The 26,045-nt window shown below is 39.3% G+C and overlaps 1 protein-coding gene across 4 annotated transcripts in view; it reads left to right on the forward strand.

Annotated features, from left to right (window-relative positions):
- Nucleotides 1–26,045, forward strand: part of TRPM3 (transient receptor potential cation channel subfamily M member 3) — a 429,177-nt gene that overhangs the window by 124,340 nt on the left and 278,792 nt on the right. For 2 of the 4 annotated variants that reach the window (XM_054809134.1, XM_054809135.1), the window contains exon 1: nucleotides 15,459–15,758. The exons of the other annotated variants lie outside the window; for them this stretch is intronic. In XM_054809134.1, coding sequence (XP_054665109.1) covers nucleotides 15,669–15,758 — 90 coding nt within the window. In that variant the 5' untranslated portion in view covers nucleotides 15,459–15,668. Of the gene's footprint in view, nucleotides 1–15,458; nucleotides 15,759–26,045 lie in introns of those variants that run through there. 4 annotated transcript variants of the gene reach the window in all.

Below are 26,045 nucleotides of genomic sequence, written 5' to 3' on the forward strand. Positions count from 1 at the left end.
CGTGGAGAGAAGGTAGGTGCAGGAGAGCTGGTTGATTTTTCTGGTGATCCACCTCCAAGATCAAGAATGCTCTGCTCCTGACAAGCTGGAAATTAAGCAGGAGGCCTACATGGATAAACAAGTTGCTCCTGACAAAACTCAGACATAAAAAAAGAAGTGCAAGACAAGAGGTAGAAGTAGCAAAAGGTGGCCCAGGAGGAATTCAGAGACACACTCTGAGCATGCAGGGATGGGGTTAGGAAAGCCAAAGTCCATTTGGAGTTGAATCTGGTGAATAAATTGAATGGTAACAAGCAAGGCATTTATGGGTATACCAGCAAAAAAGGAAGAATAGTAAAAGTGTGGGCCCGTTGGTGAATGGTGCAGGGAACCTGGTGACACAGGAGATGGGAAAAACAACGTACTTGGTGCTTTCTTTGCTTTAGTTTTTACTGGTAAGACTTGCTCTCAGGAATCCAGGGCCACAGAGACCAGTGGGAAAATCCAGAGAAAGGAAGACTTACCTTACTGGAGAAGGATCAGGTTAGGGAGCATTTAAACAGATTGAACACACACAAGTCCATGGGCCCTGACAGGATGCATCTGCAAGTGCTGAGGCAGTTGGGTGATACATTTGTGAGACTTATCTGGACGCAGTATTGGGTAACCTGCTGACACTGCTCTGTGCCCGTGTTAAGTATGCAATACCGAGGTGTTTTGGGTGCACTCAACTACTGCTCAGTCATAGCAGTGAGTAAGCATTTTTGAGGATCAATTGTTCATCAAAAAAATCATGATTTTGAAGAGTTGCAAGGTTTTTTTCCATTATTGGCTGATCAAATGATCAAATAACTTGACCAGTTGATCAAATACACATGAAATATTTCTTTACAGTATTAATCAATACTTTTTTTTTCCAATTCTAGTTGTATACACATATATATTAGTTTCATAGTGTTCCTGAGATGTGTGCTTAATGATATTCTACAAGCAGCTGTATGATTTAGCAATATTCTATTTGGTTTTATGAAAGCTATTCTAAATTCTTCAAAATACAAGCAAATTCTATGCTTGAAAAAGGTCTTTTTCCTCAGTGGGATCTCAAGTAGAGTCAGATGTGACTTCACTGAGTTGGTCTTTCTAACCGAAATGAACACGGAAAAGTAGCACGAAGGCAGAAGACTGGGCTCTTAAGTTTGTACTAATAACACTTATGATAACATTTTACCTTTCACTGGGGCCAGTTCTTGTCATGTGACATTGTTCAAGCTTGCTTCATAAGAACTGTTAGACAGGAACCATATTTTAAAGTGGTCTTTGAAAAATTGTGACTTTAAGGTAATTTTTTCTTTTTATTGAAACAGTGCAAAAGAAAAGCTCTTCATTTGCTGTGTAGATGATAGCTGTAGACAAGAGATATAGCCATAACCTCATATATAAATATGATATATAAATGTTGGTACAAACCACTGATTTTCCAGCCCTCCATGCACACACAATTGCTTGACGCTGGCTTTAATCAACACCAGAGGAAACCCATCTGTTGTGGGTTGACCCTGGCTGGAGGCCAGGTGCCCACCAAAGCTGCTCTATCACTCACCTCCTCAACTGGATGGGGGAGACAAAATACAATGAAAGGTTCAAGGGTCAAGATAAGGACAGGGAGGGGTCATTCACCAATTACCATCACAGGCAAAACAGACTCAACTTAGAAAAAAAAACATAATCTGATTTATTACCACACAAAACAGAGTACTGAGAAATAAAACCAAATCTTAAAACACGTCTCCCCTCCCTTCTTCCTCCCGATTGCTCTACCTCCTCCCTGCCAATGGCACAGGGGGACGGGGAATGGAGGTTGTGGTCAGTTCACCACCCGTTTCTCTGCTGCTCCTTCCTCCTCAGGGGGAGGACTCCTCACACTCTTTCCCTGCTCCAGTGTGAAGTCCCTCCCCCGGGAGACAGTCCTCCACAAACTCTTCCAATGTGAGTTCTTCCCACAGGCTGCAGTTCTTCATGAACAGCTCTAGGGAGGGTCCCGTCCACAGGGTCACAAGTCCTGCCAGCAAACCTGCTCCAGCGTGGGCTCCTCTCTTCATGGGGCCACAGGTCCTGCCAGCAGCCTGCTCCAGTGTGGGCTTCCCACGGGGTCACAGCCTCCTTCAGGTGTCTCCACCTGCTCCAGTGTGGGGTCCTCCACAGGCTGCAGGTGGATATCTGCTCCACCATGGACCTCCATGAGCTGCAGGGGGACAGCCTGCCTCACCATGGTCTTCACCACGGGCTGCAGAGGAATCTCTGCTGTGGCACCTGGAGCACCTCCTCTGCACTGACCTGGGTGTCTACAAAGTTGTTTCTCACATCTTCTCACTCCTCTCTCTGGCTGCAAAAACTGCTGCTCATTTTTTGTTTTCTTTTCGTTCTTAAATATGTTATCACAGAGGAGCTACTGCTGTTGCTGATGGGCTTGGCCTTGACCAGCAGCAGGTCCGTCTTGGAGCCTGCTGGCATTGGCTCCATCAGACACGGGAAGCTTCTGGCAGCTTCTTGCAGAAGCCACCCCTGTAGCCCCCCTGCTACCAAAACCTTGCCACGCAAACCTAATACACCATCAAATAACCTTGCTTAATAGTTTCAATTAATGCATTTAAATTGCACAGAATTTTATGTAGCATCAAACTTGCACAGCATGGCATCTGTTCTAGGTTTTAACCCTCATAAGCATTTACACACGGTGGCCCTCAAGCCATTGCTATCTGCACAAAAACAATATACATCAATTGTGCTGGTTGATGGGCATATGTTAAGTAATATGTTTAGTGGGGCACAAATTGATTTACATGGAAAACCATTGGATATGAGAGGAATAGATTGTTTAACCAGTTATGCTAATTCTGCCATCTAAAATATGAAGAATAAAAGTTGCATAAACACGTTCTAAAATTTTCCTCTAATAGTATGTTCACCAAACATCTAGCAATGTGTAACCTTTTTACCACTGTAAGGTTTATTTACCACTTATGATTATATCTGACTAATAACACAAATTCAAATATTGTTATGTTGCCTTTGTGATGCCTTTCTATATGTTTTTTGATACAGGCTCTTTAGAAAGGATGACCTTTTCATTGTAGGTACAAGTGTCTAGTTCACTCAAGTTGGGGCAGGACAGGACACAGGACTCTTGTTGTACATGTATGAAGTAGCAGCATTCTCAAGACTTTTAACTGAAATACTGGTAAACCAGTCACTCAAGTGCCTTCAGTTGTACATCATGGGAACTATTATATATTTGCACATTATTGTCAAAAGATTTCCGGAGGGATTATTGATGCTGATGGTTCTCGATTAAGGGATTTCATTTCTGCTGCACATTTTCTGCTCTTTCATGGAGAACTAAAAGAAACTGAGGGCAGATTCAAGTTTGTACTATATTAGTTGGGTTGGAAAGTGTTGAGTAGTGTCAATAAATGAGATTTCATTAAATAGAAGTAGTACTGGGCACTAGAAACTAATGTACTGTAATATGCCAAGGAAAAGAAATTCAGTGAATGTTTTATGTGTTTATAATGATGTTTTGGTACAGAATCCTTCCCATAAAAGTAGGATCTTTGCCTATTTAAGGCTCTTACAGTACTACTGAATTGCATGAACTGTGACCACAAATATTTATATAAGTGACTAAAATTACATTTGGCTTACACAGAAAATTAGTCCTCAGGTTACCCTAACACAGCTAGAAAAAAGAACAAAGCGGCTGCTGAGACCCCCTTGGTTCTTACGTTGCACATCTCAGCCATTTTTCCGGGTAAGAAGGAGGAGCCATAGAGTTACTGTTTCCCACCCATCAGGAAAGGAGGGAGGAGACAACAGGCCACAAAAGGCCACAGGTGACCAGCTGGGGACACTTGCAGGGTAAATGTCCCTCTCCCCTGCTGGTTCTGCCTCAGGACCATAGGCTGCAAAGCTCGGGCATTCCCAGTATTAGCCCAACCTCTGCTATTTTTCTGTGGTCATAAGTTTGCAAAGCACAGCTCATGCCTGGATTGCAGCACTTGAAGCCTGTGTATGGGGCTTGCAGAGGAACATTGTGTTGCTGCATTTGATGGAGGTATTGAATTTCTCTTTAATCTTGTTGGGCAGCCCTCGGCTCGATGCCCCTCCACTGGGGATCCCCCACGAAGAGAGCCCCCGAGGTCCCAGTGTGGGTCTAGAAATAATGAGTCCACCCAGTGCCAGGCTGCCTGGCAGCATGTCACCCAAGCATTGCATAGCTAATGTCAAAAACTTTTTCTCTCAACTGAGAGTTTAAGGGAAGACTGTTAGGAGCTTGTCTGCTTTTTCATTCTCCTGGCTCACAGTCTAAAGCAGTAGGCTCTGCTCAGGACAATTTTCATAGAGTCTGTGGTTGTTGTTAGCAGGACTTGAATTCTTAGCAGCATATTAAACAGTTATTGAAATGATTGTATCTCTCTTCCCTCAAAGTCTCTTTCCATGGTAGATAATACGTTTATTTGACAACAAAATGCTAGGGAAGTCACTGATACTCCTTTGGGAAAATCTCATGAAGTATCTTCTCACTGTTTCCTGTACTTGGAAATTGCCTACTGTGTTAATCAATTATATAAATAACATACTACGCCTCTCAAGTCAAATGCAAAATAAAAGTATGTATAACAGAAATGCAGTTTTAGTAATGCTCAGTATAGCAAAAGCAAGCCCTTTTCCCTAGGTAAGAGAGAAAAAAAAAATAGGTTGCCTGTGCCCAAAGCAGTCCAGATGGAATCCCAGTAGGCAGCATACTAGTGTAAATGAAAGGAGTTTTATTTATTTCAGGCACTGTACGCTTCACATTTCTGTTATGTTTCTTTGCTTTCCCAACTATGGCATGCTAATATTCAATTACTAAGTCTTCAGGGATTTTTTAATTTCCAGTGTGCATTGTCACAAAGAGGTTCTACATTTTCCTTGTATTAAAAATATGTTTATTTTATGACAAGACTGGTTTCAAACCACTGCACAATGCTTTTGTTTTCCTGTGTGTTTCAGTATAGTTGAACTATTACATATTATGCCAAATAAAATATCTCAGGTAGCAAACCATCTTATCTTGTTACATTCTTTAAAATAATTTATGTAAGCTGTGCTGTAACAACTTTCTGGAGCTCAAAATATAAATCTAGGTTGTCATGGATACACGCATGAGAAGGTTTTCTTTATAAATATGTTATGAGTCTGACAATTTATTTTTAGTACATAAAAGTAGATTTTAAAAAAAAAAAAAGTAGCATATAGCTAGGGTCATTATTGGTTATTCTGATTGCACTTAAAAGCAATTTCTTGTTCTTCCTGTTCATCACCTCAAAATATTTCTCAACACTGAGGTTTATGTGGATGTCAAAATGGCTGATGAGAGCCCTGGGCTTTTCTCTCACCTGTTTGACCCTCCTTTGTACCAAGTATACCTGAAGTGGAATTTGTATATTGCTTACCACCAGTTAGAAAGTTAGGCTTTTTTATCTAGCACAGGGTCAAGCAGTGCTTTCAGGTCTGAAGATATTTCAGATGGCATTTTTCTCTCCCAGTAGTTAAACTGGATACAGCAATTACAACATGTAGCTGGATAAGCTAAATAATTCATGGAACTTTCAAGTCAGTAGATACCTTCTGGTATCATATGATATATTTTGTTCCCCCTTCTCTGCTATATCACTAGTGCAAGAGTCAATGCCCTAAAATGTGATTTTCTGTTACTGGTGATTATAAAACAGAAAGTTATAAACCTGTGATAAAAACTGATAAGCCTGTGATTTTAAAAAAAAAAAAAAGGGTAATAGAGTGCTGCTAGTTTAGACCTCTCAAACTGGGTGTGTCTTGATATAAAGTAAAACAAAATAAAATAAAAGCAAACTCTTAAAGAGGATAAATGGAGGATTTCAATAGAATAAGCACAAAATATTAACAATTATTTAGAAAATCACATTTTTTCCAAGAGTACATAAATTTTAATCTCCAGTTTGTTGCATGAACTGTAGTGAAAAAACAGATTGTGTTTAGAATTTGTGCAGTTCTTTTCATGGAAACATTAACTAAAAATTTATGAAAAATTCCACATATGAAAATATACTTCTAAGAGCTGACTTGTTGATGTTTGTATCAAACAACAAATAATTTTGAAAAACAGGTATCAAAGATGTTGATGCAAATACTTGAACAGCTGTTCATTGTTATTTTCCAAAAGGCTTTTCTCCCAAGAATTTCTAACTTGCTTATGTTTGTCCAGCTTCAGTAGTCAGTTTTCAATTGTTTCTCCTCTGAATTAGATTAGCAGCTGTAGTAAAATGATACACAAGTCATATCCATAGATGCTCTGTTCCATTAAGAATAAGAAAGTCTTTTTTAGGAGTCTGAAAAATAATTCATGACTTGTGTCCTAAATATAACAGATACTTTATACGTAACACAATAGAGTCATAAAGTCTAGTGCCAACAAACCAGAAAGAATTTGTTTGCTTGCCTTCTGGGACTACGACATAAATCACAAAGCCAAAATTTCTGACCTAGCATATTAAGAAAGTGGTAAAAACATGAAAGAGAGGGTGAAATCACACAGTCCTAGAGAGAATCTGTTCATTTTTTTTAAGGCTACCAGCATCAGCATTGTTTGATGAAATAGAACATAGAATTACTACATCAGGAAATTGCTGTGTCTCAAATTTATTTTCAGGTTCTAGTTGTAGAGAGAGGGCCTAAAATACAATATACATGTACCGTCTTTGCTTGTGATTTGAAAATCTTCGTAATAAGGATTCATAAGTAATAGTAGAATTAGTAGAATTGTACAAATCGTGGGAGTCAAATAACAGAGTGCTTTAAAAATAACTAATATGCTATGTCTGTTGGATGTTACAGGACAGCCTACAATGAGGACATTAACCTGACAAAGACTAATGCCAAAAAAACTCCTCCAGAAAAGCCTTCCAGCAGCTCTATATTGCCAGTGGGATGTGTCCGTTTAGCGTTGGTAGGAATGGCTAGAGTTTTGTAGTAGTGATAGGGGAGCCATGAGCACAGTGCAGTGTTAGAAAATGCATGCTTCAAGTCTATTGCAGAGATCAATTGCATAACTGAGTGACACTTTTAAGAAAAATAATCCTCTTTCCTTTTCTTCTGCTCTGTTCTCCTGCTCCTGTGGATTCTGCTGTTGCTACGTCTGAATCGTTACATGTATTTTCTCTGGAAATGTGGAAAAGCATGGGCAGCTTGTCTCCTTAAATAAATGAGTAGTCTTTCATGAGTATTACCACAGTTGTGCTCTACCAAAAAAGATAGATTCTTCTGCAGTGCAGTTTTATATTCCAGTTCCATTCTGCTGTCTGGTATAAGAGTTTAGAACTGCATGAACTATTGTTCATAGGGGACTAGTGTTGCTACTCACTTAGTATGGGGGTTCACAAACAAGTATTTAATATTTCCCCCCAAAAGTAATAGTTTGGGCAGGCGTTTTTGAAGTATGAGTGATGGCTTTTCAAATGGACTGATTTAATTGATCAATAAACTGTGAAACAGATGTGTTGCAATGTAAAAACAATGATGTGGATTTAGTTTCTGATTTCCTAATTTCTAGTTTCTGGTTTCTTTTGAGCAAGGAACTAAACTGTGCTTTACATCTGAGCAGGAAAAGGGTTTAAATCCTACTACTACAACAACAACAAAAACAACAAAAAGGATTTTAAAAAGGCAGGCAGAGTTTTTTCTGTCTTTCCAAGAAAAAAATTACTGGAAAATATTTCCTTCTGATGAGTAATTTTTTTCAGTAATTTCCCAGGTATCTGCAGTCACAGGACTTCAGTAATATATCATTTAAATGCAATATCAAACTTGAGTAAAAAATTGCCTATAATATAAGCCACTATGAGAGAATGTTGTGTTTAATGGTGGTATATGTGCTTGATAGGTTTGATTCTTCTGTCAGAACTAGAAGGATTTTTAGTAAGTCAGTGCAGATCATTTCTCTAACTTTTAAAGGCATCTGCCTGGGTGCCTCCAAACAGCATCCCTAGGAAGTGGTTAGGCAAGCGCAAGCTGACACTACAGCTTATTTGATGCAATTGATGCTCTTTTTACTGTTGCCCTCATCTGGCACTTTTCGGTTCACCCATCTGTTGTGTCTGGATAGGAAACTAGATTACTGTCTCTGGAGGGCATTAACTACTTTTTCTACAGCTTTGATTAGTGATCAGTCTGAAAGCCCCCAAACTTTGATTTTGTCCCCAGTGTAACACTGAATGCAAATGCATAATAAATGAAAGAGACACCATGGAAAACACCTATATCACACTTTCCAGAGTTTGTTGCTGTCCAGATATGCTTACAATTGTCCCAGTGAAAAATGTAGGTGCAAAATTGCAGGTGTTTTGTGAGCCCACAATATAACAAGAACTTATGTGAACTTGGTATGTAACTTCAAAAATAAATCAAAACAAAACCTGTAAAGTGCTAAAAACAGACTTGATTAAGGTGGTCAGTTTGAAAGTGTATTTTAAAGGACCACAGGAGTCATTTATACGTATTTAAAAAGTGTGGTTTTGAATAATACTTTTTGCTGCACAACCTAGTCCAGCTTTTGCCATTCCCCTTTTGTTTAATTTAATGAAGATCCCAATCTTACCCTTTTCCTTGTGTTGTTCTTTAAAAGAAAAACACAAATTGCTCAGGGGATGCAGAGGATCAGCAGCTCTCTAAGTCTTCTTCCTGTTACCTGGTAGAAGGCATTGCTGCTCAAAACGTGTGAGGAAAAAATTGCTTCTAACTCTTGTGCAAGCTTTATTTTCCAGACCCTGAATCTTCTGTGAAGGATTTCCTACTGAAAGTTCAAGTATACAGTTAGTTAATTCATAGCACCTGTGTAATAAGCATAATTTTATCTCTTTACCAGGGACTTTTGGCTGTTACTTGCTAGCACTCCACCTGTTTGTGTTAAATTGATTTGACAATCTTCCTGCAGCTGCTTCTGTGGTGCTGACTGCTGTGTGTATCTGTTCTGGGCCATCTGTCACCGGGGTGTTTCCTCACAAGCATGAGGGTGCCCCAGAATGGTCTTTTCTCTTCAGTTTTGGTGACTGAACCATTCACTGTCAGATACCCTTCACCATAAGCACTTTGCGGCCAGGTTAATTTCACAGACCGATATGAATACTGGTACACAGCTAACTGAGCAGCTGGGGAAAGTACGAAAGGCCGCGCAGGATTAGCTGTCTGCATGGATGCATGCTGAAGGTGATAAAAATTTGGTGGAAGGGAACTCTCAGGAAAGCAGGCGGGTCAGTAATGAAACACCAAGTGTGCTCAACCCTGCGAGTCTGAGCCAAGTGATTGCAGGAGGCTTAATTATCAGAGGTGGTGTAAGGCCTTTGCCTTTGGGAGGAGGGCAAAGCTGGGGGGGGGGTGTGGGGTGTGCAGATAGGCAGTACATGTGGAAAGGATCATTTGGTTATCTTGGTTCTTTATAACCCATAGCAGAAGGCATTAGAGATTTTTGTGATTCTTTGCCACTTTCAAATGATACTAAAGCACTTTCCAGTTCTGGAGGACTATAAGCTGAGGCAAGAAAGGTGCTCTTGTTGCATACTGCATCTGTCTGTGGCAAATGAAGAGAAGTCCCCTGTTGCAAGATAGTTGCTGTCTAGGGTCTTTGTTGAAGTGCTTAACAGTCAGGGTGAATTGCTCCTTTTCATGAAGTTTTTTTCTTCTGCATTGTATTTACCAAGATAATCAAGACTAGAAAGTGTTTCCCATTTATCTGTAGGAAAATATTACACCAACAAAACTCAGTAATGTTGATATCTGAGCTGAAAATGATAGAAAAAATGAGGTTGCAGATCAAAACTGAGAAAGCATTAACACAAAGTTAAACAATGCAGATGAGAACATGGTGGCCTAAGACAGAGAGAAACTTTTAGCATAAACATAAATCTGAACATTTGAGCAGCCTAATTTCTGTTGTGTGCTGTAGAGGTTACAGAACTAACAGCTTGCCTACACTTGAAAGTCAATTTAAATTAAGATAGATTGTAATTTAAAATGCAGTATTTGTTTCTAAGTAACAATCAACCATGGACATTTCTAGTCCCAAAATAAAAGTGTTATATGCCTATGTGTTTTAATCCCTTTCAAAGATAAACTATAAAGGCTGCAAACTGTGATTAGAGAGGAACGTGTGGTGAAATATACCATTCAAGGATACGGCTTCAATAGTTAAGGGTAGGCAGATTTACACGTACCTGGAGAGCAACCGAAGGTAAAATGGTGCAAATTATCAGGAGTTTCTGCCTGTAGCTGCAGAAGTGGGACCACAAATAATAGTGAAGGCTGCTGATGACATACCTGCTCAAACTTCCATTTTCTGTGTGTATAGTCTAACGTCCACTTGCCTATTTTGGAACTGGGAACAATCTAACAGGGTCTCTAGGAAAATACCTCTAGCAAGGGAGCATTGTGTGTGTCTGCACTGCCCAGATCACCTCCTGTCTCACAAGTTCTCTGCAGTGCATGCTCTGGTAGCCCTGAGATCTCTTGTGGCAGCCCAGCTAGGTGCTTTCCCAGGAAAAAGCTTGATGCAGATCAGTTAAAGGATATTTCAAGGTGGTAGTGAGTAGGTATATAAAATAATTTAATCATATTTGATATTCATCACACACCTGTAAAACTTAAGATAACAGAAAGAATATCCTTTATTCTGGCTTTTCAGTCAGATGCCAAAAGCCATAATTTATAGCTATATACAATACTGTTTATGCATGTGCTGAAAACTGTCTACAGAATTGCCTGCATCTAGGACAAATTATTTAATTAACATTTATAAAGTATATAGACTTTACATTAATACGTGTGTCTGTGTCTGGGGGACAGGGAGTAATGGATATGAGCATGTGGCAGAAGACCTGTGAAAAACCTTAGCAAAGATAACAGCAGAAAAAGCTATGTCAGGCATGCTGTGAATAGAAAAGGTGTGAGAGCAGTGGAGAAGTTTTATACATTAATTATCAGTTAAGTTAAGCTTCAGGAAAATCCAGGTCCATTGAGATGTTATGGCAGGCATAAATTTAAGCATAGTTTATCCCAACTTTATCACATATATGTATCTTTTTATTCTCTGATTTTTGCAAGAAATCACACAAAATGAAGGTAAATAAGTTGAAATATGAGTGTGTTGGAAAAAACCCAACACTGCCATTGCTGTTATAAATATAGGCTTCTGTTCATTGATGTACTCTTCAATATTGTTTAGTTTATAAACCTGTGAAGTGAGTGGGTAGTAAGATGACCGATACTTCTTGACTATACCTGTGAAATGCTTTGTTATCTCTGACTTTTAAAGAATAGCTTTTAAATTACATCTTCTTTTTCTATTGCCATCCTGCCATTTCCTCCACAAACCTAGGAGATGGCCAAAGTGTGTTATGAAGAGCTACCACCTCTGCTTCAGCGTGTCTCTGTAGTACTCCCACGATGAGCAGTGCAAGCATAGCCATGTTTTCTCTGGTATTTTCTCCCCCACTGGGCAGTGCAAGCCCTTGGGGAAGCAGAAAGGTGCTCCAAGATCAAGGAAGCCTTGGCAAAGTGGCTTTATAGCTGCACTGTGAAGAAGATGTATCTTCTCACATCTGTTGATGTAGATGGGAAAAACAGGTGTGGAATCATCGGAAAAGGTTGCTTTCTACCATGCTGACCAATACATCTTTCTGGTTTCCTTGTTCTGCCCTTTCTGCTTTTCATTTACACTGCATCTCTTATTTCATAAAGGAATTGTTAACTGGGCAGGATAAGAGACCAGTGGCTGGGTTTGTAGTCCATAATACCTTTTTGTTAAATGTTTGCTCTCAGGTTGAAAATGTTGCAGATTACTGGTGTGCTGAGAGTGGTCTGGATGTTAATGGGCTTCTCAGCAACTTTTCATTCTGTAGTGTACCCAGAAGTGTTAAAGTTTACTGCATCAGAGCTTTCAGTGTAGGATTATTATCACATTAGATGGCAGAAATCTACGAAGAGGTGGTCTTAAAAATGCTTTCCATGAAAAATAGCTTTAAGAAGAATAGAAATCTCTCCGTATTGTAGGAAGCAATGGAATTTGTCTTCTATTTGCTATGCCTTCCTGTGATACCAAAGGTGCTCCTTGGCAAGAGACAAAGAACTACATGTGAATACTGATGGTGCAGTGAGCATGCTTCAGGGACAGTTTTAATATGAAAGTGGCAGCTCTGTCTTTTAGCGCTAGCAAAGTAGGAACATAAATCCTAGTGGGATTGCTACATTTTTGCATCTCCTAACGGGCCTCAGATTGTAGAAGAGCTGAGCTGAGCACTTGCTTTTTCCAACAGGATAGAGTAAGAGATTCAAACTGACTTTTTCACTGGTGATACAAAGCCCCCCAAAACAAAAAAAAACTAAACTTCTCCCTAATCTTTCACTATATTATTTAATCATTGTTGTCAGCATCTCTGAAAAAAAGCTTTTCAGAATTTGCTTCTTTACTTCCTAACCCTTCACCATTAATGATTACCGAAAATTGGTGGAGCCTGCTGCCAAGACAAAGAAATCTCCTTGCTTGACTTTTCTTAAATTTACACTGAAGAGCCTCAAAATCACTGCAGTATTGCTTATAGGTAAGAGACATACAGTAAAGCTAAAATGAATTAAAATGAAGGCCAAACAGGGATTAAATGATCTATCCAAAGGTACCCAAGGACTTTGTGGTGGAAATTAACCTCCCACGTCATGGTAATGTCCTGTCAGTCAGAGCTTCCTTGCTGCACAAACAGAAGTTAGTATTCTTGCGCTCACTTTCTGCAAATACAAATGACTAGGCAAGGCACAAAGCCATGGAAAACTGGCCTGTGAAAGAAGGTTCGTGTGTATTAAACACTACAGCACATAACAGCTCTTATCCCTAAGGTACTGTTTGCAGAAAGCAATGATAGAGCTCATCTCAAAGACAGCAAGCTCTGTGGAAGCTAGAAGATACATTGGGCTCACTATTTTTAGTTTATTAAAGCTATCTGTTATGTTTCTTTATTGTCTTCAGCTCTCTAGCCTCCTCTAGAGATTTGTTACTCTACTCATGGAAAAGAAGGGCTATGATTCCTCTGTATTTGTCCCTAGCACATAGGCTGAACATTTTGGTTTATGACAGATGACTGATGCAAAACATATGTGAAAGGGTCAAGGTAATGATGAGTCTGGTACCTTCCCAAGAAACTCTTTCCTGATCTTCAAGGGTAAAGAAAAGTTACCAGTATGGCTTGGGGAGTGGGAGGGCAGGGAGAAGACATGGTCTTGGGAGTGTTAAGGAGTCCTTGTTTCTGATTGGTTTGAATCTTTCACTTTCTTTTTACTCTGAACCCCAAAAACTTAATTACTGGATATTATTACCTTTATAAAAGAGCAAAGTTATCATGCCACACACATTTTAAGGTACATTTATTTATTTAAAGTCGGATTATTCTTTTCTACCTTCTTAATTCTGCCTCTTTAATGGAGCCTGAGAAAAGTAGTTTCAGAAAATCATATTTACTTACTCATGTTCCATTTCACTATCAACAGCAAGGGTTTTTTCTTCCTTTAATAAAACAAATACATTCAGAGCTCAAACAGGAAGGCATTTAAGTATGTATAATTTAAACTAGCTGCCCAGTCATAACTAGAAATTCATCTGCACAAATTTTTGTCACAAGGGAATGGCTCCTGGTGTTCTATCCATTCTGTTCCACAGGCAACCCATGGTCTGGTTTCTGCACCTTTGAATTTTTATAGTTTTGCCATGTACAGAGGGATGGAACAGATGAGAGCGCTCTTCTGGTGCATAGTCAGCCTTGCACTATGTTCTGGGACATTATATTCTGGGCAGAATAATTTTTTTATCCAACACTGAGGCTCAATAAGAACATTCATACAATTCTTGAGAGGGTACAATGAGGACGAGCTGGCTAGTATGTGTATGTTCAAAAGAAGCATTAAAGGTACTGGACTTCGACCTCAATGCACATGTGCTCCTTCTACATAGGCCCCAATATATAGGCTTTGGAGAATATCGATCTATGTGCAAGGGCAAAACTTCCTTTGGAGAGGAAGACTGAGATGACCAATCCTTACCCTGCTTTACTGGGATAACTTCAGTGGTTTTAGGATCCTCTGTTTACCTTGGAGGATCTGATGGTATTGACTAAAGTACTGTGTTTCCCTATTCTCCTCAGAGTTATCTGTCCTTAAACAAACTTTAAAAAGCAAACCAGGAGTATTGTTTCATGTTAGAGAGTTTTAGATTTGCAACCCTACTGCAAACCATTATAGACATTAATATGTAAACCAGGCAGATTAGCATAACCTCATGGAAACAATGTTCTTCATCTCTTTCCTCTCATTTGGAGAATTATTCAGCTTTTGCTGATTAATGCAGACAAAATAATAAGAATAAATTATAAACAAAGGAGAAAAATATGTGAACTATTGGAATTAAAAGGAAATATGAAAATGGCAGATCAATGAAGCCTAGCCAAGTAAATTTTCTAACCTGAGTCACAAGAGATTTAAACTTTGCTGAGAAGTGACTGTTTACCTCCATAATCTGAGCAAAAACTGGTCATTACTGGCAAAATGAAACATTCCCATTGCTTTATAGGATGTTTGCTTTTGGACTTTCTAACTCTTCCCTCATGTAATCTTGATGCTCTCCAAAACATAGTGGGAAAAAGGTACTTCTCCTTTAGCTGGGGAACCGGCATTAAGAATAGCTTCATTAGCTGGGAAAGCCAGTTACTGCCCAAATGGAAACATGCTTTACTATACTTGAATTGCCCCAGCACTATTACTTCATGTGTTTGCATGTCTTTAAAAGAATTACTCTGTCCATAGCTTTAATATTAAAAAGAGCTGAATCCTGAACTTGATTTGTTTGGGGTTCTTTTTTTTTTGCCAGAATGTGCATGTTAACGCTCATACTCTTATGGTACAGCTTCTAGCCGCTGCCACTTGCCGCTAGCGCACCAGTACAATGCCCGATCAATGAAACTATGCTTTCTAGGTCCATTATATCAGTAATTCAAGAGTGAATTAATTTTTTCCCCTCTCAATCTTTGCTGTCTGAGCGTTGGCCCCTCCCCTCATGCCGGTTTCCCTCTCCTCGCAATGCTTTCTGAAAGAAAGTGCAATTACCCCTCCGCTTGATTAATTTAAATTATCCATTCTGCCCTGTTTTTTCGCTCAGGGAAGCGGAGGAGCGAGGCGGATGGGTCAGCTTGCCCTGGAGAGGCTGACCTGGGTGCTCTCCGAGGAGCGCGGGAGGGAGAAAGCAGGAGCGGCAGCTCTCACTGCAGGTTTTTTTTTTATGCGGGCTGCCCCTTTTCGCTCAAGGAGCGCAGCGTGCCCTGAACAGCGGGCTAATCGCCTCCATTCAGCCACATTTGGTATGCATGAGCACTGCTGTTCCCACGCAGGAGGTTGCTCTTTTAAGGAGGATCGGTGGCTACAGCCGCGCCACTCGCCCAGCCCAGCCCTCTGCCCGCGCCGGGCCAGCCCTGCCCTGCGGCACGGCGGGCGGGATGCGCCTGGCGTGCCCGCGGCCTGGCGGGCGGTTTCCGCGGTAAGCGCTCTCACGTCTGCGGCTGATCTCCCGGTGGGATTTGTGGACGGTCATGAATCAGACCGATGCTCCCCGGCCACTCAACTGGACCATCCGGAAGCTGTGCCATGCCGCCTTCCTCCCCTCCGTCAGACTTCTTAAGGTACGGTGACAGCCCGCGTTCAGAAACGGCGTCTGCCGCTCAGCATCTGTCCGGAGGACAGCAGACGCTGCTGCTGGAAAGTTAATTCACATATTGTCCCAACTTTACTATTAATTAGCTTCCCTGCTGCCTTTATAACCCCTTGCGAGTACCTGAAGATACCAAAATTCTGTGTCTGTGCTCCGGTTCGGCATGTTTATCACAGAGAAAGGTCTGTGAGGGGGGTAAAAAGGGAGTAAGGGATGGTGGATATCATCTGTGCCTCTATTTGCCTTGTCTTAAAAAAATCAAGTCGTGAACTTCTGGGGATAAAGAAGGAGTCTTTTTCTAAGGTGTGTTCCTTTGTGAGCAGTCCTCTGCTATCTCTTCTTTGGGGTTACCTATTCCCTAGGAAATGCCCAAAGGTCCAGTACTAGTCAGACCAACTTGGAAGTGCAACACTATGTGAGTGGACAAAAATCATCTCGGTTTGTTGAAAGCTGTACGCAGAAACAGGGTCAAAGAAAGACTGGTGGTGCAGACAGCATCACTGAAACTTTCTGATCATGATTTTTTGTTCTTTTTTTTTAAACAAAGTGGCACCGTTTTGAAGGTGCTTTTGAAGGTGTTTTTAAATGTGCTTTCCTAGGACGTAATTATTAATTATTTGAAAAAAAATATTTGGGGTTATAGACAGTGGAGGGCTCTTAATCTCAGCATGCAAAGTGCCATTGCTACTGTGTCCCACCGAAGCTGTTTTAGAGGCATTTGTAACTTGAAAACAAAATATCTTGAATCAACTTTTTGAGGAAGAAAAGGTTACATTAAACTGAAAAGTCTTCTTTGTTCTTGGAACTTCTTAACTGGATTTTACAATGAAAAGTTAAACAAGATAGTCAGGTCCCTTTAGGCTTCTACACCTGTAATACGTTTTATAAAATGCTGGATTCATGACACTAATTATTTCATTTCAGTACTTGATAGTTTGGCTTTGAAATTAATATGCAACCAGGTAAACCATGGCTACTCTAACAGTATATTAGAAGGTGATGTTTGATGTAACCATTTGATTTTGTATGGGTAGCTGAAATTAGGTCAGTTCTTGCTAATGCAACACCTTTGAAGAGTTGGGTAGTGTATGATAGTGCACTTAGCAGACATATATTGCACATATAGTTATTGTACATAGGATGCACAAGTGACCATACTGTGTATCATAACAGGTATTTCTCACATCCTGACAGGAAGGGGCTACCCTAGAAAAATATTTTTCTTTCCAAACCAGATGTATGGCTGCTGGGAGGTACATTGTGAGCAGCTCCAAAGAACAGAAGATAAAACTTAGATTGCTGAAAAATCAAAATATATCTAATACAGAACAAATCAGACAGCGGTGTTGATTCTCTTTGCAAAGGCTTCTGCTCCCCACTACCCCCTCCCTATCCCCCCCCACTGCCACCACCCCAGAAGCACACATTAGAATGTCCGTACTCTACAGGTCAGATACATCTAAGAAAACATAATTTTGTCAGGGTGTGAGAACTCAGATGTGGGGAATTTTATTATCATTCTCAATATCGGGGCGGGGGGGGGAAGTCTGCAATATTTCTTTTTTGGCAGACAAATGTTGCCCCCTGTGTATGATTTCTCTTCATTGCATGTTTTAAGGGTGAACATTGTGATTAATTATTAAAAGAGCTGACTTACTTAAAAATATTTTCTGAAGCTACAGCTATAACCTTTTCGGGCCAGATAGGGAGCGGACCCTGCAGAGTTAACAAGAGCAGGGCAAATAACCAGAGTTAAGCAACCTCTGCAGAGAGGGGTGTGTGAGGTGTGGGAGACACCACAGCAAAGGAGGTGGGACTCTGGCACCTTCCTGGGCTGATGAGCAGAGCTGGTTGATTGGTGAAGGAAATGCATATATCAGCATCTTCAAGGCTTCTAATCAGCTTAAAATTTTGCTTCCAACATATACTTATCTTTGTCTTTTGTTATTTAACATGTTCAAAGCAAGTGATTCACATAAGAGCAGGGCCCCATTTTCCTGATTCTCCAAAAGATACAATAACCAACCTGAAGGAATTCTCCTGTCCTGAAGCGCTATTAAGGAAAGTGTGTGATAATAGCAGCATTAAATTACCAGATGAGCAGTATAAATATTTTCCTGTTTTTCCTCAGGGAATTTGAGAATTTTTGTGTATACAAATTCACTCATCAGAAGGGTGTCTGTATTCTTTTCTGGTTTGTGCCTTTCTCAAAACAATAAAGAAGAAACCCTCTTTTTTTTTTTTTGCCCCTAAATGAAGGGTGCTGCTATAAATCTAAAAACATTGCAAAGGCAAATGCAATAATCAAAGCTCAATTTTTAATTGCTCGGTTTCAAAATGGATTAAGTGGTCTTAAGGACTAATGCAATATTGTTTCTCAGTAGACAACCAGTAGACCCTTTTTTATACAGCCTTTCTCTGCAGAGAATGCCCTCAATAATAGAATAAACTTTGCAAAAGCTGGTATGTAATGTCACATTTTTATTATTATCTACTTTATTTATGGTTGCCAAACTCTATTTCAATTTATTAAGAGTAAGAGAATATAAAATATCATTGTGTCTTTGTCATTTCCATGCTTTATTTTAGTTTACCAGAATAAAACAACTAAATGACATCATTAAGTTCAAGGATACACCTTCGCCTGAACTTGCAAGAATGAGAGATAGCAGAGATTTCCTGTTTTAAGTGTAGCATCAGTGCTTTCACACTGATGGATATAAACACTGGAATCTAGGACTTGCATGGACACTGCTCACTTCATATTCCTCACAACTCTGTAGGATTGTCTTGAAATGACTGGTTTTAAATAAATAATAAAAGGGGTTATTCAACAGGTAGGCTATGCTTTTATTCTGTTCTGTTGAAATGGTGCGCAGTGCTCGGTTGCCTGAACCGAGATTTCATATGGCTCTGGCCGCAATGGCCTCATTTGATTTAGGTAAAGTAGGATCATTTGCAGATGCTGTCCAGCTTTGTTCCCTCTGCTTTTCTTCCAGGCGTGTGTTCCTGTTCTAACCCACTTCACTAATACCCTCATGTTTAGGTATGGTTTTATAATCCTATTTTCTCAGTTTTTCATTTTCTAACAAACAGGCACACGGAGTACTAGGAGCTGTATTTGAAGTACAGATTGAAAGAAATTATTGGAGAACATTTTTACGACTTGTGTCACCAGCTCATCCTTCATTGCTCCCATTTTTTCCCCTAATACATATTTCCTGTAGCACGTTCCATCCTGGTACTTTTTGTAGTTGTTTCAATATGCTTAAACACACGCTAACACACCGTCTAAAGCCTTCCCATCTGAAGTAAGAGGATTAAGAAGTGCCTTGAGCACATGTGCAGAGAGGGTGGCTTTGTGCAGAGGGGCAACTCTCTAAGACTACTAAATTTCTTTTTAATAAATTTGAATTGCATGTCAGTAAGTAGGCTTGGAAGGCAGGAATTTTGGAAGGGCCAGAGGAAATGAAACAGAGTGAATCAGAAGAAACACTGGAGAAAATGTTTAGGCTATTTTTTCCCAGCATATGGCTCAGTAAACATGCCCTGTTCAGCTCTACCAAATAAATACAAAGAACATTTACCTAACCTGGGCAGCAGCCTAATCTAGCTCCAGGAACTGCTGGAATCTTAAAGAGATCAGCCACTAAATTTCTTACCAAATGAGAAACTAAATCTTATTTTTATTAATTATTTTTATTTGCTTGCCCTACCAAGAATGCATAAGGTAACCCACGAGAAAACTAAAAAGCTAAAAAATCGTTCATTAGAATGAGACACAGTGTCTTGAAGTGTAACAATATATACTTAAGAAATGCTGGCTGGGCTGAAATATGTGAAGTAGAAGTGTGGACAGTATCTCTCCTGCTACAGCGAGTTTCATTATGTCCATAAAGAAGGTATCTACAGGAACAAAGACTGGGAAACACGTGGAAGGCTTTATTAAGGTACATGGTGAAATACCACACTGTTGAACAGTTCAAATCAGCTAAAATCTCATTACTATTTGATTACCAAGTCCACCTTTATTTCAGGATAGTTTTTAAAAAACTGATTTGGTAAACTGAATGAAAAATTTTCTTCTCCAGAATAGTGCAAGAATTAAATATGTTCTTTATAAAACAGTAAATATTTATGCTTCTGAACCCTCTACTGTGAGAAATAGTGACTGTAAGAGAGGAGAAAGCTACCGCTTTTGGAGCTGAGTTTATTCCTCATGTGGATTTGGAAAAAAAAAAAAGGTTATTGGACTGATAGAATAGTCCTATAACTCAGGGAAGCTGCGTTCGATAAATTACTTGTAAGTGGATTTGTGTGCTATAATCATGAGACAGTAATGTTAGGTTGTGTTATGGTCTTCAGAAACAGAAGTGTAAGCTTTTTGTGCTATTTTATTCACTATCAGTGAGAAAATGAACAGAAATCTAGACACAAAGGTAATCAAAATGTGTAGATTTTTTTCTCTTAGCTAGTCTTTTGATGTCCAGTTGGCAGTGGAGTGTTCTGGTTTATCACTGCTTAATAGCTAAGAATTTATTCTGATTCTTATTTTAGTTAATTTATCATATCCACCTTTCAAACTGCAACAAAATGAGAGGGCAGGTTTACTAACTCTTGACTGAAAAACTGAGATACTTGGAACAAATCCTAATGCATACCGTTATCATTAGTGATCTGGCACACTAGATGTTTCTGAAAGTAAGTGATATGCACATTACTGACAGTAAAATGAGTGTAGTAATTTACCTGTGCCTGCACTCAGCTGCTTACTGACTTAAATTGTAATAACGAATGAGCCACCACTCTGTTCCTGCTGGAGGATTTGATGCATTCTGGGAAGTAATGACAGTTCAGCCCTTAGGATTAGACTGCTTAAAGCACAGGCATGTAGAAAATATCAGTCAATGTCACAATTTTCTTGTAAATTTGCTAGTAGAATAACTAGTCACACCTCTTGGTATGGTGGGATGCTGTATACAGTATGAAAGATAGATGAGTTCTAACAGTGCATATAAGTTGTGTTCAGAAAGAAATTATTTGATAAACAAACTTCTGTTTTCCTGCCAGAAAGATCATAGTTATATCTATTACAGTTGTAATAGATGTTGCATGTTTTTGACTCTAATTCACAGATTTTCTGGGGTGCATATTTGTCCTTAGAAGCCCAAAAGCCATGTTACCAGCAAAGAGAAAGATTCTGCTTTCTGTTGTGTTTTCTGCTCCTGTGCCATCAGTTTAAGGATGGCAGGAAAGTGACCTGGCTTGGGCATTGCTTTGTCTTTGCGGTCTCCTGCTTTATCAAGAAGTTCGTTTAACACCTCAAAACAGGGGAGCAGTGGGTGCTGCTGTGTAGCTTCGTGGCAGCGTGGTACAGGTATGCTTGCATTGCTGCTGCTCAACTGTTAGCTGCACCTCTAGTACTTCACATTTTATAACCAAGTAATGACAGCACAGTGAAAACACTTTACAGCTGGGGTTGAAGAACTGATAATACGCCTTTTAGGGGCTGCACATTCCCAAAAGCTGCCTATTTTTTTTAAGTCATGCTTCTCGCCAACAGTGAGATGAGCTGATCCTTCTCATGTGGCAACTGGGCATGTTCATGTGTAAGGAGTTTCTGGTAGATTGTTAGTTCATTTCATCTGAAAGGGAAGGAAACGTGGAAGCTGATAATGATTTTTCCCTTTTTTTAATACAAATGTGGTCATTTCATGTGGTTAATTCTTTTTGGTACACTGTACATTTTTTTATGTGATCTAAAGTGAATCAGCTTATTAGCAGTTTGCCTTATTGCCTGAATCTTTTCCGTGAATATGACTCAGTTTGGTGACCACTGACTTGGAAGTGATGTAGCAGCAAATCAGTTTCCACAACAAGAAATATTATCCCAATTAAGAAAAAAGAAAGGGAGAGTTCAAAACAAAAAGCCTAGCAGTAGAATTCATGTTTGCATGGGATAGCCTACACGTAAAAGAGGTAGACGCATCAGTGCCATTTTGAAGGAAACTGTAGTCTACTAATTTCATGTAGAGACAAAAATGTTTTTGATTTTCAGGTTGGAAAAGGCTGTGTGAATGCAAAGTTTCTTCTTTTAAACCAGAGAATTATAGAAAGAACATGGCTTTTCTTTCTAGGTATGTCACCACCATGTGAGTGCTTTTCAAAAAGAAGTAATAGAACAGGTAATACTAAATTTTCAGTCTTGATGCAGCAGCTAAGGTACAAAAGTGCCTGGCTGTTTTAAAGTAAGAATCCTGCAACAGCTACAGGTTTTTATCCTCTTGCATGTCAATGTTATTTTGCATTTTGCTTTCCCTAAATCCAGCTCTTTCATTACTGTCTTTACCTTCATCTTCAAAAATACAGGGGGGGTTTTATCTTCATGCCACATGGCCAGTGGGCTACAGTGACGAAGGTGAGGTATCAGAAAAGTCATTCAGGGTTGTCCACATTTCCTGCATGCAGAAGGACTTGGCTTATAAATGATCTCTGCTTCCCATGAGGCTCAGTCTTTTCAGACTTGAATACTTACATGAGGTGGCAAGTGGCCTCAATTCCCACTGGCCTTTGCAAGAATTGATAATGTATGAAACACTGCAGTAAACTTGCCTATCAGAAAGTAAAGGCAAATTTCCTAATTTGTGACTGCATAAGAGATGCTTTATGGTCTTGTTTCCAGAGAAATAAATAAATAAATAATAGTTGCAAATTTTATGTATATAAACAGAATAGGAAAAAATTAAGGCTTGTTCTGAACAGACACTATTGTTTTAAAAATAATCGTAAAACGCTACTAACTACAGAAGTCATACGAGCAAGAGGCTACAAATACGATGCTGCTTAATGTGTTAGTGGAATCCTGTATTAACAACATAAGATTTTAATGTTGTTCTGCAATACCGTTACTTACATTTGAAAGGGTGCCATGTGAAAAATTCAGGGCACAAGACCATAAAGTGAAGCTGAGTGGTTTTATTCCACCTGAATTGCTAACAAGACTATGCTACAGTGTAAAAAGACGTGCCCTTGGGGCTCTCTGGAAATTTATGTCAAAGCCGGTAATAAAGCATGAAATAAAATCACTTCATCAAAAATATCTTTCATCCCCCAAATAATATGATGACATGAAACAGTCTGACAAAGTGCTTTTAGCAGTGTCAAGGAAGTTACTGAAGAAAATATCAGGATTCTGATAATGTAATTAAAAGAATCATCAGGCTGATTTTACATTAGGGAGGTGATTGAGTGAAAACAGCTTTCAGTTGCCTTTTTCTTCACCTGTCATTGGTAAATGCAGAGGGCAGATGTAGTAACTTACTGAGCTATAACTAAGAATTTAAGAATTTAAGGATGATGCACCGCGCTGTTTTGATAGGGAAGGATGCCATTTTTTGAACTTTGTGGCTTACTGAATCGGCATGGCATGCTACTGCCGGGTCTGTTGTAATGCACTATCACACCTCAGTTTCCCAGTGTGATGGCTTAATGTGCGTCTTTGCGTACAGCTGGAAGGAGAGATCAAAACTACAGCTGGACTGGATGAACTAATTACAGGGTACCCTGAGGACCTTCCAGCCTGACTCTTCTGTGATTGTATGTAGAATTTTCTAAGTTTTCTGAATCACAGAAGACATTTTCTAAATACATTCTTGTTCAAATTTGGGGTTCAGTACTTCAAATTACTGGGTGGGGTCTTATGCAGGAAGCCATATTTTATGAACAGTGGGGTTTTTTCTAGCTGCAAATTCTGTTTTATAACATTAAAACTGTGAAGATCCATACAACCTAGCTATAATACTACTGCTTTTCTCAGATTTTTTCCTACATTTCTGCCCACCTCCCCACTGGCCCTTTTCCTGAACTGCATCACTCAAAGCAGTTTTCTAACATTTAGCTGCTGGTCCTACACTTTCTTCTGTGAGAACAGGATAAATTTGGATATATTGTGAAAAGAGATCCCCAAAAGTTGCTTACTCTATCCTGCCACTAGCAGGACTCCTTCAATATGCATAATTTCTTACAGGTGTTTGTCAAAGTTCCTAAAGCCGTAACCCTCACAGGCAGTCTTTTATAGTGACCCTATCTACACCATCAGAAATGTTTTTCTGTGGTGTCTGCCTGGATCTTTCATGCTGCGGTTAGAGTCTATGATTTCTAGTTTGGGTCACTGTGAGCAGAGGGGACAGATGTAGCAGCCTTTTGTGCTAAAAAAATTCTTGTGTTTGGAAATTGGATAGTTTAATAGATCCGCTCATGACATATGGCTCTTTGTCATCTTCCAGCATAGATTATTAGATTCTTTATTCCACTGTTTCCTCCAAGGAAGTTAGACTGAGTTTCCCTTGCTGCTTGATTTTTTCTCTCTTTCTCTAGTCTTCAGGTGAATTATTGGAAAGGCCAGCTGGAACGTGAGGGACTCCTGCTCAATCCTCCACGCTAATCCTAGCTCTATGAACTGGGGGAGGGTTGATAAGGAAACAGAAGGTAGCACAACCCTCCTTCATTTCTGTCTCCTGAAAAGACCAAATAACATTTCTGTTATATTGCCTACAAAGTCTTTCTGATTTAACTGACTTTACAAGAACGTGAGGTGACTAACAACTATCAGTCTTCAGGGAGGGCTTTGGGGGGGGGGCACAATCACTTTCTATTTCCATGGTAGAAATATTCTGTTTCTTTGCATAGTAATAAAACCAGTGCTTTTTAATGGTCGTATTAGCAAAAAAAATTTAAAACTCAATGTGGGGTACAATCAGCAGCACAGTACTTATTAAGACATTGAACTTCAAGCATACGTGCTACCTTTATTACATACAAATGAGGACATTTAATGTTTTTGTGCATTTCTCTGGAATAAAAAGGTGATTTTGATCCTTCTAACACAAATTTGGAGGGGGAGAAAAAAACAAAAAAGGTTTTCAGAGATATCCTAGTGGGAAATTAAATGTGATCAAGTTATTTTATCTTGATGCATGTGATTATTTAAGAATAATTTAAAGATAAAGATCTGATATATCAAGCCAAAAAATATCCTGTGCAGTTTCTTATTAATGATAACTGTGGGAGCTTTAGCTTATTCAAGATGGGAATAGTAAATTGTTCAGAGGATTGCTTTCCCTTACAAGCGGCTGATTACTATTACTAACATCCAAGGACAAGGTTTTTTTCTTTTGGTTACTTTTATTCTTAAGTAGTGCAAATTTCCAGTTTTATTTAATGTTCAAAAATTCTCAAGCGTTACTAAAACATCCCATGATAAAATGGATGTCTGTAGAGTTAGAACAAATGAGAAGAACTACTTGTTCACCCAGTACTGCAGTCTGCCAGGGATGTGACTACAATAGGAAGTCTTTAAGTAAGTACTGAAACTGAGCAAATTGTTTGCATCAAATTATCTGACAAATTTAGCATCTCAATGCCATGAAATATGTTAGCACAAATAGTTTCCATTAATTTATTTAGGACTTATCTGAAATCCAATTGAATCAATGGAGACACTTTCACTGATTTTTAGGGGGTGTGACCCTTATTTGCCAGGTAGCAGAGCTTGAAGCTTGAAGCAGAAACACTGCAATAGTCCAGGATATGTATAATGTACGTTGTTTTATTTGGATTCAAGACTGGGCACGTGTTCATGTATCTCTGCTGCAAGTAGTTGTGTGCATAACTAATGCTGCAAATTTTTTCCATTTCAAATCCCAAGTGTACTCTCCCCTTAAAGTAAATGAGGAAGGCAAAAAGTTGAAGCAAACTACTTAATATGATTAAATAAATATGAGTAGCTGCAGAGAAATATGTGGAACATTTATTAATTAAACTGATTAGCAGCATAGCATAGAAAAAAAATGCTTTTTCATTTTCTTTGAGCAATGAGGATATGCTCACTGTCCATGGCACTTCTAGCCCTTGTTTGCATTGATGCAATCACAAAATGAAATTTCATTACAGTTAAACCACATTAATGGTGGAGTGTTTGCTTTAGTACTTTGAAATCGCATAGTGAAGTATTCTACTTTAGCTCATTTTGTGGAATACGCTTTATTTCAGTATCGATGTGATCACTTAATGTGACATTATTTCAAGTCTTGATAACTAGATTCTCTGTGACAGTCATCCCAATGCTAATTCTACTCTCAGCACTTGTTAATAAATGTTCATTTGAAAGTCAGAGGTCATTTCATGTCACAAGGCTTTCTCCCCAGTGGCGGTTTAAGCTTGGCTGATGTGGCAGTTGGACCGCAGTTCTGGGACACAA

This window comes from Grus americana, chromosome Z, assembly GCF_028858705.1.
Source record: "Grus americana isolate bGruAme1 chromosome Z, bGruAme1.mat, whole genome shotgun sequence".
Taxonomy (NCBI): Eukaryota; Metazoa; Chordata; class Aves; order Gruiformes; family Gruidae; genus Grus; species Grus americana.